We start from the raw sequence: 22,079 nt of genomic DNA, 5'->3' as shown, positions 1-22,079 counted from the left end.
GGCTAATTAAAAAAATTTTTTTTGTAGAGACAGGGTCTTGCCATCTTGCGCAAGCTGGTCTTGAACTCCTAGGCTCAAGTGATCCTCCCGCCTTGGCCTCCCAAAGTGCTGGGGTTATGGGTGGTGAACCACCTAGCTTGGTCTTTGTACATTTCTTAACAGTTGGTTTGTTTGAATCAAGATCAAAAAAGGATCTTTTTTTTTTTTTTTTTTTTTTTTTTTTTTTTTTTGAGGCGGAGTCTCGCTCTGTCGCCCAGGCTGGAGTGCTGTGGCCGGATCTCAGCTCACTGCAAGCTCCGCCTCCCGGGTTCCCGCCATTCTCCTGCCTCAGCCTCCCGAGTAGCTGGGACTACAGGCGCCCGCCACCTCGCCCGGCTAGTTTTTGTATTTTTAATAGAGACGGGGTTTCACCGTGTTAGCCAGGATGGTCTCGATCTCCTGACCTCGTGATCCGCCCGTCTCGGCCTCCCAAAGTGCTGGGATTACAGGCTTGAGCCACCGCGCCCGGCCGAATCAAGATCAAAAAAGGATCTGGGGCCGGGCGCGGTGGCTCAAGCCTGTAATCCCAGCACTTTGGGAGGCCGAGACGGGTGGATCACGAGATCAGGAGATCGAGACCATCCTGGCTAATACGGTGAAACCCCGTCTCTACTAAAAAATACAAAAAACTAGCCGGGCGAGGTGGCAGGCGCCTGTAGTCCCAGCTACTCGGGAGGCTGAGGCAGGAGAATGGCCGGAACCCGGGAGGCGGAGCTTACAGTGAGCTGAGATCCGGCCACTGCACTCCAGCCTGGGCGACAGAGGAGACTCCGTCTCAAAAAAAAAAAAAAAAAAAAGGATCTGGACGTGGTGGCTCACCATGGTGGCTGGTATTACATGGTGGACCTGTAATACCAGCACTTTGGGAGTCCTAAGTAGGAGAATCACATAAAACCACAAGTTTGAGACCAGCCTGTGCAACAAAGCAGGACTCCCCTCTCTGCAAACTATTTTAAAAATTAGTCCAGGCATGGTGGCTCATGCCTGTAATCCCAGCACTTTGGGAGGCTGAGGCAGGTGGATCACTTGAGGTCAGGAGTTTGAGACCAGCCTGGCCAAAACAGTGAAACCCCGTCTCTACTAAAAATTAAAAAAAAAAAAAAAAAAAAAAAAATTAGTCGGGTGCAGTGGCGCACACCTGTAGTCCCAGCTGCTCTGGAGGCTGAGGTGGGACAATTGCTTGAGTGAGGAGTTCGAGGTTTCAGTAAGCTGAGATTCTGCCACTGCACTCCAGCCTGGGCAACAGAGGAAGACGTTGACTCTTAAAAAAACAACAGAATGTGAAGACCTTGACTCTTAAAAAACAATAGATTGTATACAACAGTCCTACCTCTGGGAGTGGATCCTACCAACTACTCCCACTTATCTAAAGGTATATATGTTCATTATAGCTACTGGAGTACTGTTTGCAGTAGCGAATGACCAGAAACAATCAGAAGGTCCCTCAGTAATGGACTGATTGATCAAAGCCTTTTTTGGCTGGGTGCAGTGACTCACGACTGTAATCCCAGCACTTTGGGAGGCCAAAGCGGGTGGAATACCTGAGGTCAGGAGTTCAAGACCAGCCTGGCCAACATGGCAAAACCCTCTCTCTACAAAAGATAAAAAATTAACTGGATGTGGTGGGGTGTGCTTATAGTCCCAGCTACTTGGGAGTCTGAGGTGGGAAGATTACTTGAGCCCAGGAGGTCGAGGTTGCAGTGAGCTGTAATTGTGCCACTGTACTGCTACCGGGGCAACAGAGACTCTGTCTCAAAATGAATGAATGAATGAAAGGAAGGATGTAAGACAGAAAAGAAAGGAAAAAGAAGCAGCTGGGCATGGTGTCTGATGCTTGTAATCCCATACTTTGGGAGGCTGAGAGACGGAAGGATCACTTGAGCCAGGAGTTTAAGACCAGCCTGGGCAATGTAGTAAGACTTTTGTCTCTACAAAAAAATAAAAACAAAATTAGCCAGGTTTGGTGGCATGTACCTGTAGTTCCAGCTACTGAGGAGGTTGAGGCTGGGGTGAGCCGACATCATGCCACTGCACTCCAGCCTGGAGTGCAGAGCAAGAGTCTATCTCAAAAAGACAAGCAAAGAAAACAATACACAATGAGTTAAGGGGAGTTCTCCAAGATTTATCTAGGAAGAAGTACAATGGTGTATAGTATACAGCTACTTGAGTTAAAAAGGTTTAAAAAAAAAGATGAAGATGAAGGAGCAATGCAGATATGTTAGGAAGGTTTACATGTTCACTGTATACTCTGTACAGCTTGAATTGCTTTAATCTGTTCATAGACATACACATGTATATATGCATATATATATCAGGTGTTTTAAAAATATATGGGTTTATATATGGTTTTTAAAATAAGACAAATCTGGTTTTGAATCCTGACTCTTCCACTTAATTATTGTGTAACCTTGGGCAAATTAATTTTCCTGAGTCTCTGATCCTTATTCTTTAAATGAGGCTAATGCCTGCCTTCCTCCTAAGGTGATTTTGAGGATTAAAAGAGGACTACACATTAAGCTCTTGGTATACTGTGAGTTGTGACTATTGAATTCAATAAAACCCAAGAACCGCATTGATTCTGAATGGTAGGTGTTGTCCAATAGACTTGAATATATTTTTTTGAATGTATTTTATGAATGTTTTACAACTGAATGCCAAAAGAGTTTCTTTTCCTTTTTCCCTACCTAAGTAAATGCTTTGTTTGCCTATTTGTGTCATCAAATGACAGAGAGTACATGGCGCCCATTTGAATTCAGGGCAGGCATTTATTGTTCTTATTACTTGACTGTGACCTTTTTAGGTTTCTTTCCAGAGAACTAGTGTGTCTTCTTTAGACATTTAAGCTGAAATCAAAGTTCTGGACTTTTCTCCAAAGAAAACATTGCATTTTGCTCCCCCAACCTTAATTATAAAAATCAAAATACGTGCACCCATCAAAAAATACAAAGAAAGCAAAACAATAACCTGCAGGCTCACCACCCTAGAGGTCAATATTGCCTGCATTTCCTATCTATTAGTACTTTTCAATGTTAAAAGCTAAGCGTTTGACATTCATTAGTTTAATCCTTTAGAACAGTTCTTTAAGGGAGATGTTGTTATTAACCATACTTTGTGGAAGAAGAAACTATGACTTAGTAAGTTTCTTGAGATTTTATAGCTAGTAAATGGCAGAGCAGAAATTCAAAGCCAGACCTGTTGAACACCGTAGCTGATGCTTTTAACAATGTCTTTATGCTGTGTTCCCCAAATCTGCCTCTGCACATGTGCATGTACACATACACATTAACTATATCATAGTAATTCTGTTCAGTAGCCTTTTTCTTCACTCAACAATGTGTCTTGAATATTGCCCATATCTAAATACCTAGAGGTTTGTTGCCGTTTTTAATGACTTCATAGTTTCCCATTGTAGAGATGTGCCATCATCTAACCACTCCTTTATTGATGAGCATTTAAGTGCTTAGAGATGGTGTTGTGACAAACACAAATGTGTATTACATCGTTGCACATGTATTTAGTTGTATTTACTTACTCAATTATGTCTTTAAAATAATTCCAAGAAATGGAATTGCTGTTTCAAGGGAGTATTCACATTTAGAGTTTTGGTGTTGATTGCCTGACTGCCCTCAAGTGTGTTGTGCCAATTTGAGATGCTGTGGCTCTTATATGTTCTCTCTGTAAGGGACATTTTGAAACTTTTTAGACAGTTCACACAACTGTTTGGCTTACAAAAAGGTGACCCCCGCTTTTTTTTTTTTTTTTTTTTTTTTTTTTTGAGACAGAGTTTCACTCTGTCGCCCAGGCTGTAGTGCAGTGGCGCAGTCTCCGCTCACTGCCAGCTCTGCCTCCCGGGTTCACGCCATTCTCCTGCCTCAGCCTCCTGAGTAGCTGGGACTACAGGCGCCCGCCACTATGCCCAGCTAATTTTTTTTGTATTTTTAGTAGAGACGGGGTTTCACTGTGTTAACCAGGATGGTCTGGATCTCCTGACCTCATAATCCACCCACCTCGCCTCCCGAAGTGCTGGGATTACAGGCGTGAGCCACTGCGCCCGGCCGACCTTATGTTTATAAATAATGCCTGTAATAACAACATAATATATTTTATTGGTTTCTTATTTGACATCTTTGCTCTAAATGCTTTTTAGAGCTGACACTACGTGACTTGCTACATTTACATAAGAAAGTTAAAAATTCCAGTGCTATGGACCTAATAGAAACTGGTTTACAAAGCTTCATCCTAAATTTGGGAGAAGCAGGTCCCAAATTTAGATCCCTTAGTAGGTCCCCTCATTTATCAATTAAAACATTTTTATTATCTTTTTTTTTTTTTTTTAATTGAGATGGAATCTCGCACTGTCCCTTGGGCTGGAGTGCAGTGGCATGATATCAGCTCACTGCAACCTCCGCCTCCCAGGTTCAAGCGATTCTTTTGCCTCAGCCTCTCGAGTAGCTGAGACTACAGCTGCCTGCCACCACACCCGGCTAATTTTTGTACTTTTAGTAGAGACGGGGTTTCACCATGTTGGCCAGGATGGTCTCAATCTCTTGACCTTGTGATCCACCCGCCTCGGCCTCCCAAAGTGTTGAGATTATATGTGTGAGCCACCATACCCGGCCCATTTTTATTATCTTATATTCGTGGTGGTCAGCACAAATGGATAGATAAAATGGGAAAAATGAGTAACCCCTGTATATTTAATTTCACAAAAGCCTTTCCCTCTCTCTCTTTCCCTTTATTTTATTTTATTTTTTGACTAAGTAATATATTTACATGATTCAAAACTCAAGAGGTATTAAAGGGTATACACACTTTGGGAGGCTAAGGTGGACAGATCACCTGAGGCCGGGAGTTCGAGACCAGCCTTGCCATGGCAAAACCCCATCTGTACTGAAAATACAAAAATTAGCTGGGTGTGGTGGTGGGTGCCTGCCATCCCAGCTACTCGGGAGGCTGAGGCACAGGAATCATTTGAACAGGAGGCAGAGGTTGCAGTAAGCCAAGATTGCACCACAGCACTCCAGTCTGGGTGACAGAGTGAAACTCGGTCTGAAGAACAACAACAGAAAAAAGGGTATATAATGAAAAGTTTCTCTTCTACTTTTGGCCTTCATCCACCCGGCTCTTTTAGGGAAAGCCACTGTTGTTATCTGGCAGTTGTTATATGGTTCTTGTGAATTCTTTCAGATATTTTTTATGCACATATAAGCAAATGTAGAGCCATTTCCTCAATATGTATAAAATATCTTTTTAAAAGTTCTGCAGGACAGTGGTGTTATTTTTCAACCCAAGATGGATAATCTTGTTTTAAAAAGTGTGTAACTCCCGTTGTGAAACTGGCCATCATAGGAACCAGAAACCTAGAATTGGACTTGCTTTCCTGATGTGATTCAGGGATTGCAAACATGGGGTCCTGATACTTCAAAAACAATTAGAAATAATTGTAAAAGGGAGTAGTGTTGATGGTGATGAAGTGGATATAGAGTAAAAACAGCTGCTTCCCCGGAGAGACGCCTGTCCAGGGAATTGGTTTAGGCTACTTAGCAGGGAGTCGCTTTTATCTTCTTGCTTGAGTGTTGCAGTGCTTTTCTGATTGCTCATGTGATCTTTGGCTTGGGCTGCATTTCAGACACTCTGAGTATTTGAACCCTGGGCCAGGCAGTTGGCAGGTGGTTGCCTGATCTGATCTTACAGGACATTGCTTTGAAATGCATTGATTTGAGGTGCATTAGTATGCACTCTGTGTGCCCACAGGTTGCACCTCCTTGCAGGGTTGTTCCTGGGGAATTGCCAAACCTCTATTTTTTCCCATTTGGAGATACCATATGCTCATTAAAGAGAATTTGGAAAACACAGAAATGTTGAAAGAGCAGGGGAAATCACCAGTACTATTACCCAGGGTTGACCACTATTGATGTTTTTACGTGTCTTTATGTTTATATAATTGTGACTGCATGCAGTAATTCAATTTTGTAAACTGCTTTTTCATTTATGATAAGCACTTTCTATGTTATTACAGAGCTTCAGCAAATGGCATTTAAAAAGATAGGCTAGTGTGTCAGGCCTTTCTTAGTCAAATCATACATACGTGAATTTGGTCATAGAGATGTCTACAAGAGCCAGCCAGGAAGTATAAGTGAGCAAAGCATGCTAGATGTGAAACAGGAGAGAGTAGGGTTGGGGAGGATTCCTATTGCTGCCACTTGGGGTTCAGGTCAAGGGCTGTCAGATATTCCCATGTTTCCAGAGAAGTGGAATTTTTTTTTTTTTTTTTTTAAATATGAAATTGTTAGGCTGGGTGTGGTGGCTCACGCCTGTAATCCCAGCACTTTGGAAGGCTGAGGCGGGCAGATCACCTGAGGTCAGGAGTTTGAGACCAGCCTGACCAACATGGAGAAATCCCATCTCTACTTAAAAAAATACAAAATTAGCCGGGCAAGGTGGTGCATCCCTGCAATCCCAGCTACTTGGGAGGCTAAGGCGGGAGACTCACTTGAACCTGGGAGGCGGAGGTTGTGGTGAGCCAAGATCACGTCATTGCATTCCAGCCTGGGGCAGCAAGAGTGAAACTCCCTAAAAAAAAAAAAATTGTTGTTTTTTTGAATTAAAAAAAAAAAAGAGTTCAGGCCTGGTGCAATGTCACACCAGTAATCCCAGCACTTTGGAAGTCCAGGGTGGGTGGGTCACTTGAGGCTGGGAGTTCGAGACCAGCCTGGCTAACATGGCAAAAGCCCAGCTCTATAACAAATACAGCAGTTAGTTATGCATGGTGGCGTGAGCCTGTAATCCCAGCTACTCAAGAGGTTGAGGCAGAAAATTGCCCGGGAGGCGGAGGTTGCAATGAGCTGTGATTGTGCCACTGCACTCCAGCCTGGGTGACAGAGTGAGACTCTATCTCAAAAAACAGACAAAACAAAAATTCAGGGAATAATGTAAGAAATAGAATCAACAAAGTAAGAGAAATGTTAACATTTTCTCTTATAAGCTTGAAAGCTTCCTCTGTTTTTGTTTTTTTAAGAGAAAGGATAAAATATTACAGATAAAGTTGAAATATCCTTCCTATCTCTACTCCCATTACTTCCCATTGCCCAGTTTGGGCAGCCACTATCATAAATTATTATATATCCTTCTATTTCTTCTCTTCTCCCCTGCCCTCCCCTCCCCTCCCCCCCTCCCCTCCCCTCCCCCCCCCCCCCTCCCCTCCCCTCCCCTCCCCTCCCCTCCACTCCCTTCCCCTCCCCTCCCCTCTCCCTTCCCCTCCCCTCCCCCTCCCCTCCCCTTTCTTCAGAGACATGGGCTCGCTCTGGAGTGCAGTGGTACAATCATGACTCACTGTAACCTCCACCTCCTGGGCTCAAGTGATCCTTCCAGTCTTCTGGAGTAGCTATAGGTAGTAGGCCACCATGCTGGGCTAATTTTCATTTTTGGTAGAAATAGGGTCTTGCTCTGTTGCCCTGGGTGGTCTCAAACTTCTGAACTCAAGTGATCCTACTACCTCAGCCTACCAAAGTGCTGCAATTACAGAGGTGTGAGCCACTGTACCCATCCTATCCCACTTTTTAATACTTATACATACATAAATGCAAATCCATGAGCACCATATTGTTTTGTAAGTTCCTAATCATAACTGTCACTCTGCAGCTTTGTTTCTCACTCAAGCCTATTTATTTATCCATATTAAATATGTAACCCTAATTCAGAGGTTGACAAACACTTCTTGTAAAAGGGCAGGTAGTAAATATTTTAGTATTATAGTCCATATTGTCTGTCTTGCAACTACTCAACTCTGTTCACCTCTGTAGTTAATGCAGCAGTAGATAATATGTAAACTAAGGGACATTGCTGTTCTAATATAACTTTGTTTACAAAACCAGGATCTGGGTCAGATTCATATCATGGGCTGTAATTTGCTGACTTCTGCTCTAATTTATTCCTTATATCTTAAAACTACTGAATGGTATATATGTGTGTGTGTGTGTGTGTGTGTGTATATATATACACACACATATATATTGTTATTATTATTATTTTTTTTGAGACAGAGTCTCGCTCTGTCACCCAGGCTGGAGCGCAGTGGCACGATCTCAGCTCACTTGCAACCTCCAACTCCTGGGTTCAAGTGATTTTTGTGCCTCAGCTTCCTGAGTAGCTGGGATTACAGGCGCATCCCACCACGCCCGGCTAATTTTTGTATTTTTTAGTAGAGATGGAGTTTCGCCATGTTGGCCAGGGTGGTTTCAAACTCCTGACCTCAGATGATCCTCCCGCCACAGCCTCCCAAAGTGCTGGGATTACAAGCGTGAGCCACCACACCAACCATATTGTTTATGATATGAATATACCATATTTTATTATTCAATTCCCCTATAAATGGATGTCTAGGCTGTTTCTAGATTTTTTTGCTTGCTTTTTGGGACAGGGTCTTCCTCTGTGACTCAGGCTGGAATGCAGTGGTGTGATCCTGACTCACTGCAGTCTTAACCTCGTGGGCTTGAGCAGTCCTCCTGCCTCAGCCTCCCAAGTAGCTGGGACTATAGGCATGTGTCATCATGCCTGGCTAATTTTTAAAGATGGGGTCTCCTTCTGTTCCCAGGCTGGTCTCCAACTCCAGGGCTAAGGCGATCCTCCTGCCTTGGCCTCCCAAAGTACTGGGGTTATAGGTGAGAGCCCCCACACTTGATCTGTTTTGTTTTGTTTACAGATAGTGTCTCCCTCTGTTACCCAGGCTGGAGTGCAGTAGTGCTATTATAGCTCACTACAACCTCCAACTCCTGGACTCAAGGTATCCTCCTGCCTCAGCCTCCCAAGAAGCTGGGACTACAGGTATGTTCTACCACACCCAGCTATATTTTTTAAATTAAAAAAAATTTTTTTGAGACAGTCTTGTTCTGTCGCCCAGGCTGGAGTGCAGTGGCGCAATCTCGGCTCACTGCAAGCTCCGCCTCCCGGGTTCACGCCATTCTCCTGCCTCAGCCTCCTGAGTAGCTGGGACTACAGACGCCCACCACCATGCCTGGCTAATTTTTTTTGTACTTTTTTAGTAGAGACGGGATTTCACCGTGTTAGCCAGGATGGTCTCCATCTCCTGACCATGTGATCTGCCCGCCTCGGCCTCCCAAAGTGCTGGGATTACAGGTGTGAGCCACTGCACCCAGCCAATTTAAAAAATTTTTTTTAGAGATGGTCTCACTATGTTCCCCAGGCTGGTCTTGAACTCCTGGCCACAAGGTATCCTCCCACCTCGGCCTCGCAAAGTGCTGGGATTACAGGTGTGAGCCACCACACCCAGCCTGTTTCTAGTTTTTCTACTGTGATAACCATGCTGCAGGAAGCAATCTTGTCTATGTTTTCTTGTGCACATATACAAAGCTTTTTACTAGGATATACATATATAGAGAAGTGGAATTGCTGAGGATTTTGTTGTTGTTGTTTATTTTTACTTTTGGAAACAGGGCAAGACCTAGCACCAGGCTGGAGTGCAGTGGTGCAGTCATGGCTCACTGTAGCCTTGACTTGGGCTTACGTGATCCTGTTACCTCACCCTCTCGAATAGCTACGACCACAGGCAAGTGGCACCATGCCCAGCTAGTTTTTAAATTTTTGGTGGAGATGGAGGTCTCCCTATATTGCCGAGGCTTCATGTTCTTTTTTTTTTTTTTTTGACAGAGTCTCACTGTCACCCAGGCTGGAGTGCAGTAGTGCAATCTCGGCTCACTGCAGCCTCCACCTCCTGGGTTCAAGCAATTCTCCCGCCTCAGCCTCCCAAGTAGCTGGGACTATAGGCACATGCCACCACACCCAGCTAATTTTGGTATTTTTAGTAGAGACGGGGTCTCAGACTCCTGACCTCGGGTGATACGCCCGCCTTGGCCTCCCAAAGTGCTGAGATTACAGGTGTGAGCCACTGCGCCCAGCCCATGTTTTATTTATTTATTTATTTATTTTTGAGACATAGTTTTGCTCTTGTCACCTAGGCTGGAGTACAATGGCGCAATCTCAGCTCACTACAACCCCCGCCTCTGGGTTCAAGCGATTTTCCTGCCTCAGCCTCCCGATTAGCTGGGATTACAGACACCCGCCACCGTGCTTATCTAATTTTTGTATTTTTATTAGAGACGGGATTTTACCATGTTGGACAGGCTGGTCTCGAACTCCTGACCTCAGGTGATCCACCCGCCTCAGCCTCCCAAAGTGCTGAGATTACAGATGTGAGCCACCACGCCCCGCCTATGTTGTTTTAAATACCAGGTGGGCCAAATAAAATGTTTCAGATAGAATGTAACCAGTTTGTGACCTCTCTCTTAGGCTTTCCATAGGAAGCCAGTAGTTACTGAGAATCCAATTCATACCTAGTTCTGGACTTTGAGGTGAGACTCTGTGACTGCTAGCAGGGTGAGGATGCATGAATCTAAAAACAAAAGAGTTGGAAAACGGTCTGGAAGAGTGTGGCTGCTGTGACAAATGTGCATTTGATTTCCTCAGCAGATAAAAGAGATGAGGTTGGGGAATGACTCAATATTTCATGTTCAATAACCATTCAAACAGTGGGTGTTAACATTGAATGACAAGTTCTAGCAGAAAAGGTCTTCAGGATGAAGGTGATGAGCTGCTGATCTGTGCTTCCTTCTTTCCTGGCAATTCTGTGAGTTCCTTTAAAGATTTATCACTCTGTAATTAGACCCACTGGAAGAATAACAAAGGTAATAAAGAAAGAGTATCAGGGCATCCTTCCAAGAAAACTCTCTCCTTTGAGGAAGACCCAGAATAAGATTTTAAGCCTTGGTGGCAGGAAATTAACTTAGTCCATTTTCCTGAAAGAGTGTGTCAATAATACATGACTAGTTCGGTCTAGCTGGGTGAGTTCAGAAAAGAAATGGTGTTCTGTGTTCAGAGTTGAGGAGATTTAATTAAGGGGACTCATGCTTTGGGAATTCCTTCCTTTTTGAAGATTTTTAAGATTAATGTAGGTCATTATCATGCCTTTGTTTCTATCATTTTGGAGAGCTCAAAAAATACACGGAGCTATTACAAAGCAGCTGAACCTCAAGGTCAGCTTGCTGCAGGCTTGCTTTCTTCTTTTCTTTCACAGGCTTGGAACCCCATTGTTTTGACAGGTAAAAGTTGGACAGCTCCGCCTTCTCAGAAGTCCTGTAATGCAGAAGAATCAGTCCTCTGCACTGACCTGTCTCCCTGTCCTGCTCTGCCATTCAGTTTCTCTTACTCTTTCAGGTCTAGGATCTTGTCTGGCAGGCTCATGCACTGCAACAGAGGTCTTCCCAGAGGATTATCAGGGGCTAGGATTTTCCCTTTGCACCTAGATCAGCTTTGGCAGGCCTCTGTTGAAATGGAGGGAGAGACAGGCCGTAGCTCAGGAACCATTCCCCTGAAATGAAAAGATGCAGGAAACTGGGCATTCTAACATCTGTCTCTTTCTTCCCATCTGGCAAAATTCTAATAGCATCTAGAAGAAGCTTGTCCAACTGTGGCCCAGGGTGGCTTTGAATGTGGCCCAACACAAATTGGTAAACTTTGTTTAAACATTATGAGATGTTTTTGCAATTTTTTGTTTAATTCATTAACTATCTTGTGTTAGTGTATTTTGTGTGTGGCTCAAGACAATTCTTCTTCCAGTGTGGCCCAGGGAAGCCAAAAGATTGGATACCCCTGATCTAGAAGATAACTAATACATTCCTGAAGGGCTTCCTTTTGCATAGTTTTCTTTACATGGCTTGAGATTTAGTTCTTATTGAACATCATTTAGGTATTTAGATCTCAATTTAATCTGAATTTGTTTTAGGATGATTGTTGCAAATTGAACAATAGAAATGTTATTTTAGAGTGAGCGCTGTGGCTCACGCCTGTAATCCCAGCACTTTGGGAGGCTGAGTGGGCTGGATCGCCTGAGGCCAGGAGTTCGAGACCAGCCTGGCCATCATGGTGAAACCCCATCTCTACTAAAAATGCAAAAATTAGCTGGATGTGGTGGCGGGTGCTTGTGATCCCAGCTACTTGGGAGGCTGAGGCAGGAGAATTGCTTGAACACGGGAGGCAGAGGTTGCAGTGGGCTGAGATCACACCACTGACTGCAGCCTGGGTGACAGAGCGAGACTCTGTTAAAAAAAAAAAGTTATTTTAGGCTGGGTGCAGTGGCTTACATCTGTAATCCCAGCACTTTGGGAGTCCAGGGCGGGGGGATCACCTGAGGTCAGGAGTTTGAGACCAGACTGGCCAACATGGTAAAACCACATCCCTACTAAAAATACAAAAATTAGCCATGCATGGTGGCGGGCGCTTGTAATACCAGCTACTCGTGAGACTGAGGCGGGAGAATTGCTTGAACCCGGGAGGCAGAGGCTGCAGTAAGCCAAGATTGCGCCCTTGCACTCCAGCCTGGGTCACAAGAACAAAACTCAGTCTCAAAAAAAAGAAAAATAGAAAAAGAAATGTTTTTCTAGTGATATTTAATGAATAAAATTAGGCCTCATTCTTAATCTCTGGAGTGACCCCCTGACAAGGGTTTTGGATGAACCTGTATTGTTATTTTAATCTAGCTTTATATTGGTTTACAAAGTACTTCCACCCTTATAAGCACCTCTTAGTCTCATAATCATCCATAAAAAAGAAGAATTGCACCTATTTTTTCAGATTTTACAGAAAATGGGTTCAGAGAGGTTAAGAGGTCTTCTGTTTCTTCATTCTAGACGACAATGTTTTATTACATGTAACGACTAGAAGAAATATGAAAAGCAACTTTTTGTGTTTCCACTTGCTCAGCGGCAGAACAGTCTATGAAGATCAGTGGGGGAATATGTTGATGCTGTCTATTTATTAAGCTACAGCATTTATGCCCAAATGGCCCATCACTGCTTCACCTTCTCCCACCATGGGAGAATGGCCGGAAATAGGTCATTCTCACAACTAAAAAGAATGCTGTCATTGTTCTGCATATTTTTTAAAAATTGCAATTGCATATATCCTTTGATTCAGCAATTCCACTTCTAGGAATTAATGCTTACAGATATACTTTCCCACACATGAATGATTGTGTGTCCTAGGTTTTTCACAGCAGAATATCAGAAACAGCTGAAGTGCATCTGCAGCAGTGACATAAATTATGGTGTATGCATACAGTAGAGTATTATGCTGCTGTTGCAAAGAATAAAGCAGCTCTGTATTTACCCAGGGAATGAACTCCAAGGACACGGTTTATTATCGTATATAATATGTTTGTGTAAAAAGGGAGGGGATAAGTGTGTATTAATACATATTTGCTTATTATGTATCAGCGATTAAAAATCTAATAACCCTTGTCTGTGGGCAGCAGAACAGGATGGCTAGAGAACAGGTCACAGAGAGAGAGAGACCTGTCACTGAAGGGCCTTTTGGTAAAAAACAAAACAGCCAGGCATGGCCTGTAATCCCAGCACTTTGGAAGGCTGAGGTGGGTGGATCACCGGAGGTCAGGAGTCAGAGACTAACCTGGCCAACATGGGGAAACCCTGTCTCTACTAAAAAAGAAACTACAAAAATTATTTGGGTATGGTGGTGGGTTCCTGTAGTCCTAGCTACTCAGGAGGCTGAGCCTGGGGAATTGCGTGAACCCATGAGGTGGAGGTTGCAGTGAGCTGAGATAGCACCACTGCACTCCAGCCTGGGGGACAGAGGGGAGACTCTGTTTAAAAAAACAAAACAAAGCATGAATTACATATTTTTTTTTTTTTTTTTTTTTTTTTTTTTTTTTTGAGACTGAGTCTGGCTCTGTCGCCCAGGCTGGAGTGCAGTGGCCGGATCTCAGCTCACTGCAAGCTCTGCCTCGCGGGTTTACGCCATTCTCCTGCCTCAGCCTCCCGAGTAGCTGGGACTACAGGCGCCGCCACCTCGCCCGGCTAGTTTTTTGTATTTTTTAGTAGAGACGGGGTTTCACCATGTTCACCAGGATGGTCTCGATCTCCTGACCTCGTGATCCACCCGTCTCGGCCTCCCAAAGTGCTGGGATTACAGGCTTGAGCCACCGCGCCCGGCCGAATTACATATTTTTAAAAATCCCTGCACTTAGTCAGGTGTGGTGGTGTGCACCTATAGTCCCAGCTACGTGGGAGGCCGAGGTGGGAGGAGATCACTTGAGCCTGAGGGGGGTCAAGGCTGCAGTGAGCTGCCATCACACCACTGCACTTCAGCTGGGTGACAAAGTGAGACTGTCCTTTAAAAAGAAAAATTAAAAATTCCTGCACTGAGATTTATAGGAGTTTGGGGTCTTCGTATATACCGGTAAAGTACTCTGACCTGCTTACTACCTACCCCTACCCAAAGGACCCATTTAATCCTTTCTTCTGCTCCCTGAGTTTTCCAGCACCAAATGAAACTCTCTCTGTTTTTGTTTTTACTTTATAAAATGTTAACACCTCCCCCCGCCCCCCACCCCATTTTTTTTGGAGACGGAGTCTTGCTCTGTCGCCTAGGCTGGAGTGCAGTGGCATAATCTAGGCTCACTGCAGCCTCCGCCTCCCAGGTTCAAACAATTCTACTGCCTCAGCCTCCTGTGTAGCTGGAATTACAGGCATGTGCCACCATGCCCGGCTAAATTTTTGTATTTTTTTTTAGTACAGATGGGGTTTCACCATGTTGGCCAGGCTGGTCTCGAACTCCTGCTCAGGTGATCCATCCTCCTTGGCTTCCCAAAGTACTGGGATTACAGGTGTGAGCCACCATACCTGGCTCCATTTTCTTATTTGCATTCTAATTCTATTAAATTTATTGATTGATTTTGTATTTTTAGTAGACCGTGGTGGCAGGTGCCTGTAATCCTAACTACTTGGGAGGCTGAGTCAGGAGAATTGCTTGAATCCAGGGGGCGGAGGTTGCAGTGAGCCGAGATCACACCATTGCACTCCAACCTCGTCAATAAGAGCAAGACTCCATCTCAAAAAAAAAGGAAGTTATTGCCGGGTACGGTGGCTCACGCCTGTAATCCCAGCTCTTTGGGAGGCCGAGGCAGACCAATCATGAGGTCAGGAGATCGAGACCATCCTGGCCAACATGGTGAAACTCCATCTCTACTAAATATGCAAAAAAGATTAGCTGGGCATGGTGGCGTGTGCCTGTAATCCCAGCTACTCGGGAGGCTGAGGCAGGAGAATCGCTTGAACCAGGGAGTCGGAGGTTGCAGTGAGCCAAGATCACATCACTGCACTCCAGCCTGGCAACAGAGCAAGATTCTGTCTCAAAAAAAAAAAAAAAAAAAAAAATTGTTGATTGAATGAGTGATTTTTATGTAATGCATTATACCACATCCTTATTTATTTGCACACATTTTACACAAGCCAGTTTTTATTGATGATTGTGGGATTGAAACATATTTTTAGCACAAGCTAGGAAATTCAAACACTACAAATGAGTATGCTGTGAAAAGTTTTTCCTTTTTTTTTTTTTGGTTTTTGTTTTTGAGACGGAGTCTTGCTGTGTTGCCAGGCTGGAGTGCAGTGGCGCGATCTCGGCTCACTGCAACCTCCACCTCCCAGATTCAAGCAATTCTCCTGCCTCAGCCTCCTGAGTAGCTGGGACTACAGGTATGTGCCACCATGCCCAGCTAATTTTTGTGTGTTTTGTAGAGACGGGATTTCACCATTTTGGCCCAGATGGTCTTGATCTCTTGACCTTGTGATCCACCTGCCTCAGCCTCCGAAAGTGCTGGGATTACAGGCGTGAGCCACCACGCCTAGCCTTTCCTCTCTCTTCGAGCTTCTGAGTCTCCTAGGCCCACAGTTCCCCTGCTAAGTCTGCTACTGTTACTACCTTTAGAAGTATATTTCTAACAATATTGTATTCATATCAAGCGTATAACATGCATATATCCCCCCTTTTCTTATGTAATGTTTGTTTTTTAAATAGAGTTTATTTTTAGAGCAGTTTCAGGTTCACAGCAAAATTAAGCAGAAGGTACACAGATTTCCCACATACATCTGCCTCCACACATGCAAAGCCTCCCCCATTATGGACATCTCCTACCAGAGTGGTACGTTTGTCATAAGTAACAGACTTACATTGACACATCATCACCCAAAGTGCATAATTTACATTAAGATTCATTCTTGGTGTTATAGCTTCCATTTTTCACACTATGTAAACTATACAGTACACACTATCACCTACTGTTTTTCACTTAACAACATATCTTGGTATAGGATTACATTTAGATTACCACTTTCTTTTTCATAACTGCATAGGATTCCACTATACTGAATATATTTAATTTAATCAGTCTCCTCTTGATGGGAACCGAGGTTGCTCACAATCTATTGCTACCACAATAATATCCTTGTATATATATCATTGTTTAAGATCTGTATCTCTAGGATAAACTCTTAGCAGTACAATTGCTAGGTCAAAAAGTATATGCATTTTAAATGTTGATAGATAGTTCCAAATTGCTCTACCCAGAGGTTGTAGTATTTCAACAGGTTATAGTAGTTCAAGAGGATATAAGACTTTTTTTGATTTAAGAAAAGATTTCATTCTGTAGTGTAGGCTGGCGTGCAGTGACATGATCATAGCTCACTGCAGCCTTGAACTCTGGGCTCAAGCAATCCTGCCTCAGCCTCCTGAGTAGCGAGGACTATAGGCACACATCACCACCCCGGCTAATTTTTATTTTTTAAAATTTTTTTAAATTTAATTTTTTTTTTTTTTTGAGACGGAGTCTCGCTCTGTTGCCCAGGCTGGAGTGCCGTGGCCGGATCTCAGCTCACTGCAAGCTCCGCCTCCCGGGTTTACGCCATTCTCCTGCCCCAGCCTCTCGAGTAGCTGGTACTACAGGTGCCCGCCACCTCGCCTGGCTAGTTTTTTGTATTTTTTTTTTTAGTAGAGATGGGGTTTCACCGTATTAGCCAGGATGGTCTCGATCTCCTGACCTCGTGATCCGCCTGTCTCGGCCTCCCAAAGTGCTGGGATTACAGGCTTGAGCCACCGCGCCAGGCCTAATTTTTATTTTTGTATTTTTATTTCACTTTATTTATTTTGAAACAGAGTCTTGCTCTGTTGTCCAGGCCAGAGTACAGTGGCATAGTCTTGGCTGTCTGCAACTTCCGCCTCCCAGGCTCAAGCAATTCTCATGCCACAGCCGCCTCAGTAGCTGGGATTATAGGCACTCGCCACCACGCCCAGCTAATTTTTGTATTTTTCGTAGAGACAGGGTTTTGCCATGTTGGCCAGGCTGGTCTCAAACTCCTGACCACAAGGGATCCATCCACCTCATTCTCCCAATGTGCTGGAATTACAGGTGTGAGCCACCGAGGCTGGTCATTATTTTTATTTTACTTTTTTTTTTTTGAGACGGAGTCTTGCTTTGTCACCTAGGCTGGAGAGCAGTGGCATGATCTCGGCTCACTACAAGCTCCGCCTCCTGGGTTCAGGCCATTCTCCTACCTCAGCCTCCCGAGTGGCTGGGACTACAGGCACCTGCCACCATGCCTGGCTAATTTTTTGTTTATTTAGTAGAGACGGGGTTTCACCGTGTTAGCCAGGATGGTCTCGATCTCCTGACCTTGTAACCCACCCACCTCGGCCTCCCAAAGTTCTGGGATTACAGGGGTGAGCCACCACGCCCAGCCACTTATTTTACTTTATTATTTACTTACTTATTTATTTAATTAATTATTTATTTATTTTTAGATGCAGTCTCGCTCTGTCGCCCAGGCTGGAGTGCAGTGGCCAGATCTCAGCTCACTGCAAGCTCCGCCTCCTGGGTTTATGCCATTCTCCTGCCTCAGCCTCCTGAGTAGCTGGGACTACAGGCACCCGCCACCTCGCCTGGCTAGTTTTTTGTATTTTTTAGTAGAGACGGGGTTTCACCGTGTTAGCCAGGATGGTCTCGATCTCCTGACCTCGTGATCCGCCCGTCTCGGCCTCCCAAAGTGCTGGGATTACAGGCTTGAGCCACCGTGCCCGGCCTACTTTATTTTTAAGATAGAGTCTCACTCTGTCATCCAGACTGAAGTGCAGTGGTGTGATCGCAGCTTACTGTACCCTCAACCTCCTCAGCTCAAGCAGTCCTCCCATCTCAGCTTCCCAAGTAGCTAAGACTAGAGACATGGGCCACCATGCCTAGCTAATTGTTTTTTTGTTTTGTTTCGTTTTGTTTTGGAGAGATGGGGGCTCACTATGTTGCCCAGGCTGGTCTCAAACACCTGTACTCAAGTGATCCTCTGGCTTCAGCCTCCCAAAATGCTGGGATTACAGATGTGAACCACTGTGTACAGCCTAATTTAAAAATTTTTTGGAGACAGGGTCTTGCTGTGTTACCCAGGCTGGCCTGAAACTCCTGGTCTCAAGGAATTTGCCTGCCTCAGCCTCCCAGAGTGAGACCCAGACTTAAAAGATTTCCAGCTGCCTCAGCCTATAGCATAAGATCAAATATTGATTGAGAGGAGGATGGGCTCACCGACAATACTGGTGGACTGCAGTTTTTCATTTTTACCACTGAAGCTGGTTAAGATCCTGTGAGGAAATACACAGTGTAGTAAAGTTATCAAATATGGCTGTCAGGTTAGCGAGATGAAGACTATTTAGGTGTGTCAGCTTCTGTCAGGCAGCCCCCAGTGACAACAGTACTGTGTTTACTTACTTTTGCTTTTTTTCTAGGACCTTAGCATCCTGAGACATTTTGAATTGACACCCCTCAAGATTGACTGGATCAGAGTTCATCATGTCAAAGTTGAAAAGCTCAGAGTCAGTCAGGGTGGTGGTTCGCTGTCGCCCCATGAATGGCAAGGAAAAGGCTGCTTCGTATGACAAAGTGGTGGATGTGGATGTTAAACTGGGGCAGGTATCTGTGAAGAACCCCAAAGGGACAGCCCATGAAATGCCCAAGACCTTCACCTTTGATGCCGTCTATGACTGGAATGCCAAGCAGTTTGAACTGTACGATGAGACGTTCCGACCACTTGTTGACTCGGTCCTGCAAGGTTTCAATGGAACCATTTTTGCCTATGGACAAACTGGGACAGGAAAAACCTACACAATGGAAGGAATCCGTGGTGACCCTGAAAAAAGAGGAGTCATTCCCAACTCATTTGACCACATCTTCACCCACATCTCTCGATCCCAGAATCAACAGTACCTGGTCAGGGCTTCTTACTTAGAGATCTACCAAGAGGAGATCCGAGATCTGCTCTCAAAGGATCAGACCAAAAGGCTTGAGCTCAAAGAGAGGCCTGACACAGGAGTGTATGTGAAAGACCTGTCTTCCTTTGTCACCAAGAGTGTGAAGGAGATAGAGCACGTGATGAATGTGGGGAACCAGAACCGTTCTGTCGGTGCTACCAACATGAACGAGCACAGCTCGCGTTCTCATGCAATTTTCGTTATCACTATCGAGTGCAGCGAGGTGGGCCTCGATGGTGAAAACCACATCCGTGTAGGGAAATTGAACCTTGTAGATCTTGCTGGCAGCGAACGGCAAGCCAAGACTGGCGCCCAAGGGGAGAGATTAAAAGAAGCTACCAAGATCAACCTCTCCCTCTCCGCTTTGGGTAATGTCATCTCTGCTCTGGTGGATGGCAAAAGCACTCACATTCCGTATCGGGACTCAAAGCTTACCAGGCTCCTCCAAGATTCCCTTGGTGGCAATGCTAAGACTGTGATGGTGGCCAATGTGGGGCCTGCTTCTTATAACGTCGAAGAGACTCTGACCACTCTGCGATATGCCAACCGTGCCAAAAACATTAAGAACAAACCAAGGGTCAATGAGGACCCCAAGGATGCCCTCCTTCGAGAATTCCAGGAAGAGATCGCTCGGCTCAAGGCCCAGCTGGAAAAACGGTCCATTGGCAGGAGGAAGAGGCGAGAGAAGCGGAGGGAAGGTGGTGGCAGTGGTGGGGGTGGGGAAGAGGAGGAGGAGGAGGGAGAAGAGGGTGAGGAGGAAGGGGATGATAAGGATGATTACTGGCGGGAACAGCAAGAAAAACTGGAGATTGAGAAGCGGGCCATTGTAGAGGATCACAGCTTGGTTGCAGAGGAGAAGATGAGGCTGCTGAAGGAGAAAGAGAAAAAGATGGAGGACCTGCGGCGGGAGAAGGATGCTGCCGAGATGCTGGGCGCCAAGATCAAGGTACCATACCTATACCCCTCCTTAGGCCCTTGCCGCATCAGTGCTTTTGCTTTCATCAAACAACAACAAAAAACGTAACCATATGAGGGATGATATCTCTCTCAGTTTTGGATTTCCAACAGCCCATGATACCCAGTACTCAATAAACCTTTGTTTAATCGACGTGAATATGATTTTTTCACATTTACAAAAATGAAAATTGAATTCATAATGAGAATAATTATTACATATGCACGTAGTATAAAGAACAGCAATAAAAGTAACACCATGTACCCCCCACCCAGTGTAAGAAATAGAACAACATCCGTTTTTCTTTCTTTTTTTTGAGATGGAGTTTCACTCTCGTCACCCAGGCTGAAGTGTGGTGGCGTGATCTCGGCTCACTGCAACCTCTGCCATCTGGGTTTAAGTGATTCTCTTGCGTCAGGCTCCCGAGTACCTGGGATTACAGGTGCCCGCCACCACGCCTGGCTAAGTTTTATATTTTTAGTAGAGATGGGGTTTCACTGTGTTGGCCTGGCTGGTCTCAAACTCCTGACCTCAGGTAATCCACCTGTCTCGGCTTCCCCGGGTGCTGGGATTACAGACGTGAGCCACTGTGTCCAGCTTTTTTTTTTCTTTTCTTTTCTTTTTTTTGAGACAGGGTCTTGCTCTATCAATCCTGGAGTGCAGTGGCCCAATCACTGCAGCCTCGACCTCCTAAGCTCAAAGGATCCTCCCACCTCAGCCTCCCGAGTAGCTAGGACTACAGGCCAGCAACTTTGCCTGGCTAAATTTTTAAAATTTTTTTGTAGAGACACGGTCTCCCTTTGTTGTTCAGGCTGGTCTCAAACTCCTGGGCTCAAATGATTCTCCCACCTCGCCCTCCCAAAGTGCTGGGATTACAGGCATGAGCCACCGCATCCAGCTGATACCCATATCTTTAGTAGCGCCTTGTGTTCCCCTCCCCCACAGATAACCATCATCCTGAATTTTATGTTTATTGTTTCCCTGCTTTTCCTTATAGTTTTGTCTTGTATGTGTATGTATCTCTCTCTAAAGAAAACATGGTTTCGTTTCATATACTTTTTTACTTTTATATAAATGGAATCCCACTCATGCCATTCGCTTTTATTTTTGCAACATTATGTTCATGAGATTTATCCATGTTGATGCCTGAAGCTGTGGTTCACTCATTATTACTGTTCCAAGTATTCCATGGTATTCCATTCTCCTGACGTGTGGGTTGTTTCCAGTTTCTGCTGTGAATGCTTTTGTGCTTGGCTTCAGGAGAACATGGACGTGCAAGATTGTCTTGTTTGGCACTATTAGGTCTTACGATATTTGCAGCTTCAACTTCTCTAGACAAGGACAAGTTGTTTTCTAAAGTGGTTGTGCAGATTGAAGCATCTAGCAGCAGGGTATGAGTTCTGGATGCCCCTCATCCTTACCAGCACTTGTGATGATCAGACTAGTGTTTGGATATAGTATAGCCTCTTGGTGCAGTTTCAGTATATAGTACCCTGATTACACAAAATATGGAACACTTCCATCACCCCCAAAGTGTCCTCATGCTGCTTTCTTATAGTCAGCCTCCTCTCCCAACCCCTATGTGCTAATATATTTCCCTACATCCACTTCATTTTCCACCCAATGGCTAGTTAGCATTCTGGAGTGCTGAGCTCCCATTGTTTTGAGCCTTCTCTCTGGTGGCAATTCACTATGCCTGCAGTTGTCTGGACTCTGAGCTTCCACTGGGCTTTAATGGCAGAGGACAGTGCAAAGGTAGACTTGGAAGTCTCAGGATGGGCACTGGCTAACCGCAAGCCAGATTTCCTTGGAAATGTTCAGTTCTGTTTTATTGAATTCATGCAAACTTTGATTTCTATCCTAAAATGTCTCCATGTTTACAAATTTTAAAATTAGAAGTTCTCTTTGCCGCTCCCCTACCCCCACT

At 44.7% G+C, this 22,079-nt stretch overlaps 2 protein-coding genes across 4 annotated transcripts in view; one reads left to right on the top strand and one right to left on the bottom strand.

Moving 5' to 3' along the window:
• The window catches only part of DUSP15 (dual specificity phosphatase 15), a 746,139-nt gene that overhangs the window by 426,480 nt on the left and 297,580 nt on the right, over window positions 1-22,079 (bottom strand). The gene's annotated exons all lie outside the window — the stretch shown is intronic.
• The window catches only part of KIF3B (kinesin family member 3B), a 59,512-nt gene that overhangs the window by 15,519 nt on the left and 21,914 nt on the right, over window positions 1-22,079 (top strand). For 2 of the 3 annotated variants that reach the window (XM_050807053.1, XM_050807055.1), the window contains exon 2: window positions 18,676-20,143. In XM_050807053.1, the coding sequence (XP_050663010.1) occupies window positions 18,740-20,143 (1,404 nt within the window). In that variant the 5' untranslated portion in view covers window positions 18,676-18,739. Of the gene's footprint in view, window positions 1-8,136; window positions 8,863-18,675; window positions 20,144-22,079 lie in introns of those variants that run through there. The other variant, XM_050807054.1, reaches the window with a different exon arrangement.

This window comes from Macaca thibetana, chromosome 10 (genome assembly GCF_024542745.1).
Source record: "Macaca thibetana thibetana isolate TM-01 chromosome 10, ASM2454274v1, whole genome shotgun sequence".
Classification (NCBI taxonomy): domain Eukaryota; kingdom Metazoa; phylum Chordata; class Mammalia; order Primates; family Cercopithecidae; genus Macaca; species Macaca thibetana.
Note: the sequence above shows the minus strand (reverse complement) of the source record. Positions and strands in the feature narration are given on the sequence as shown.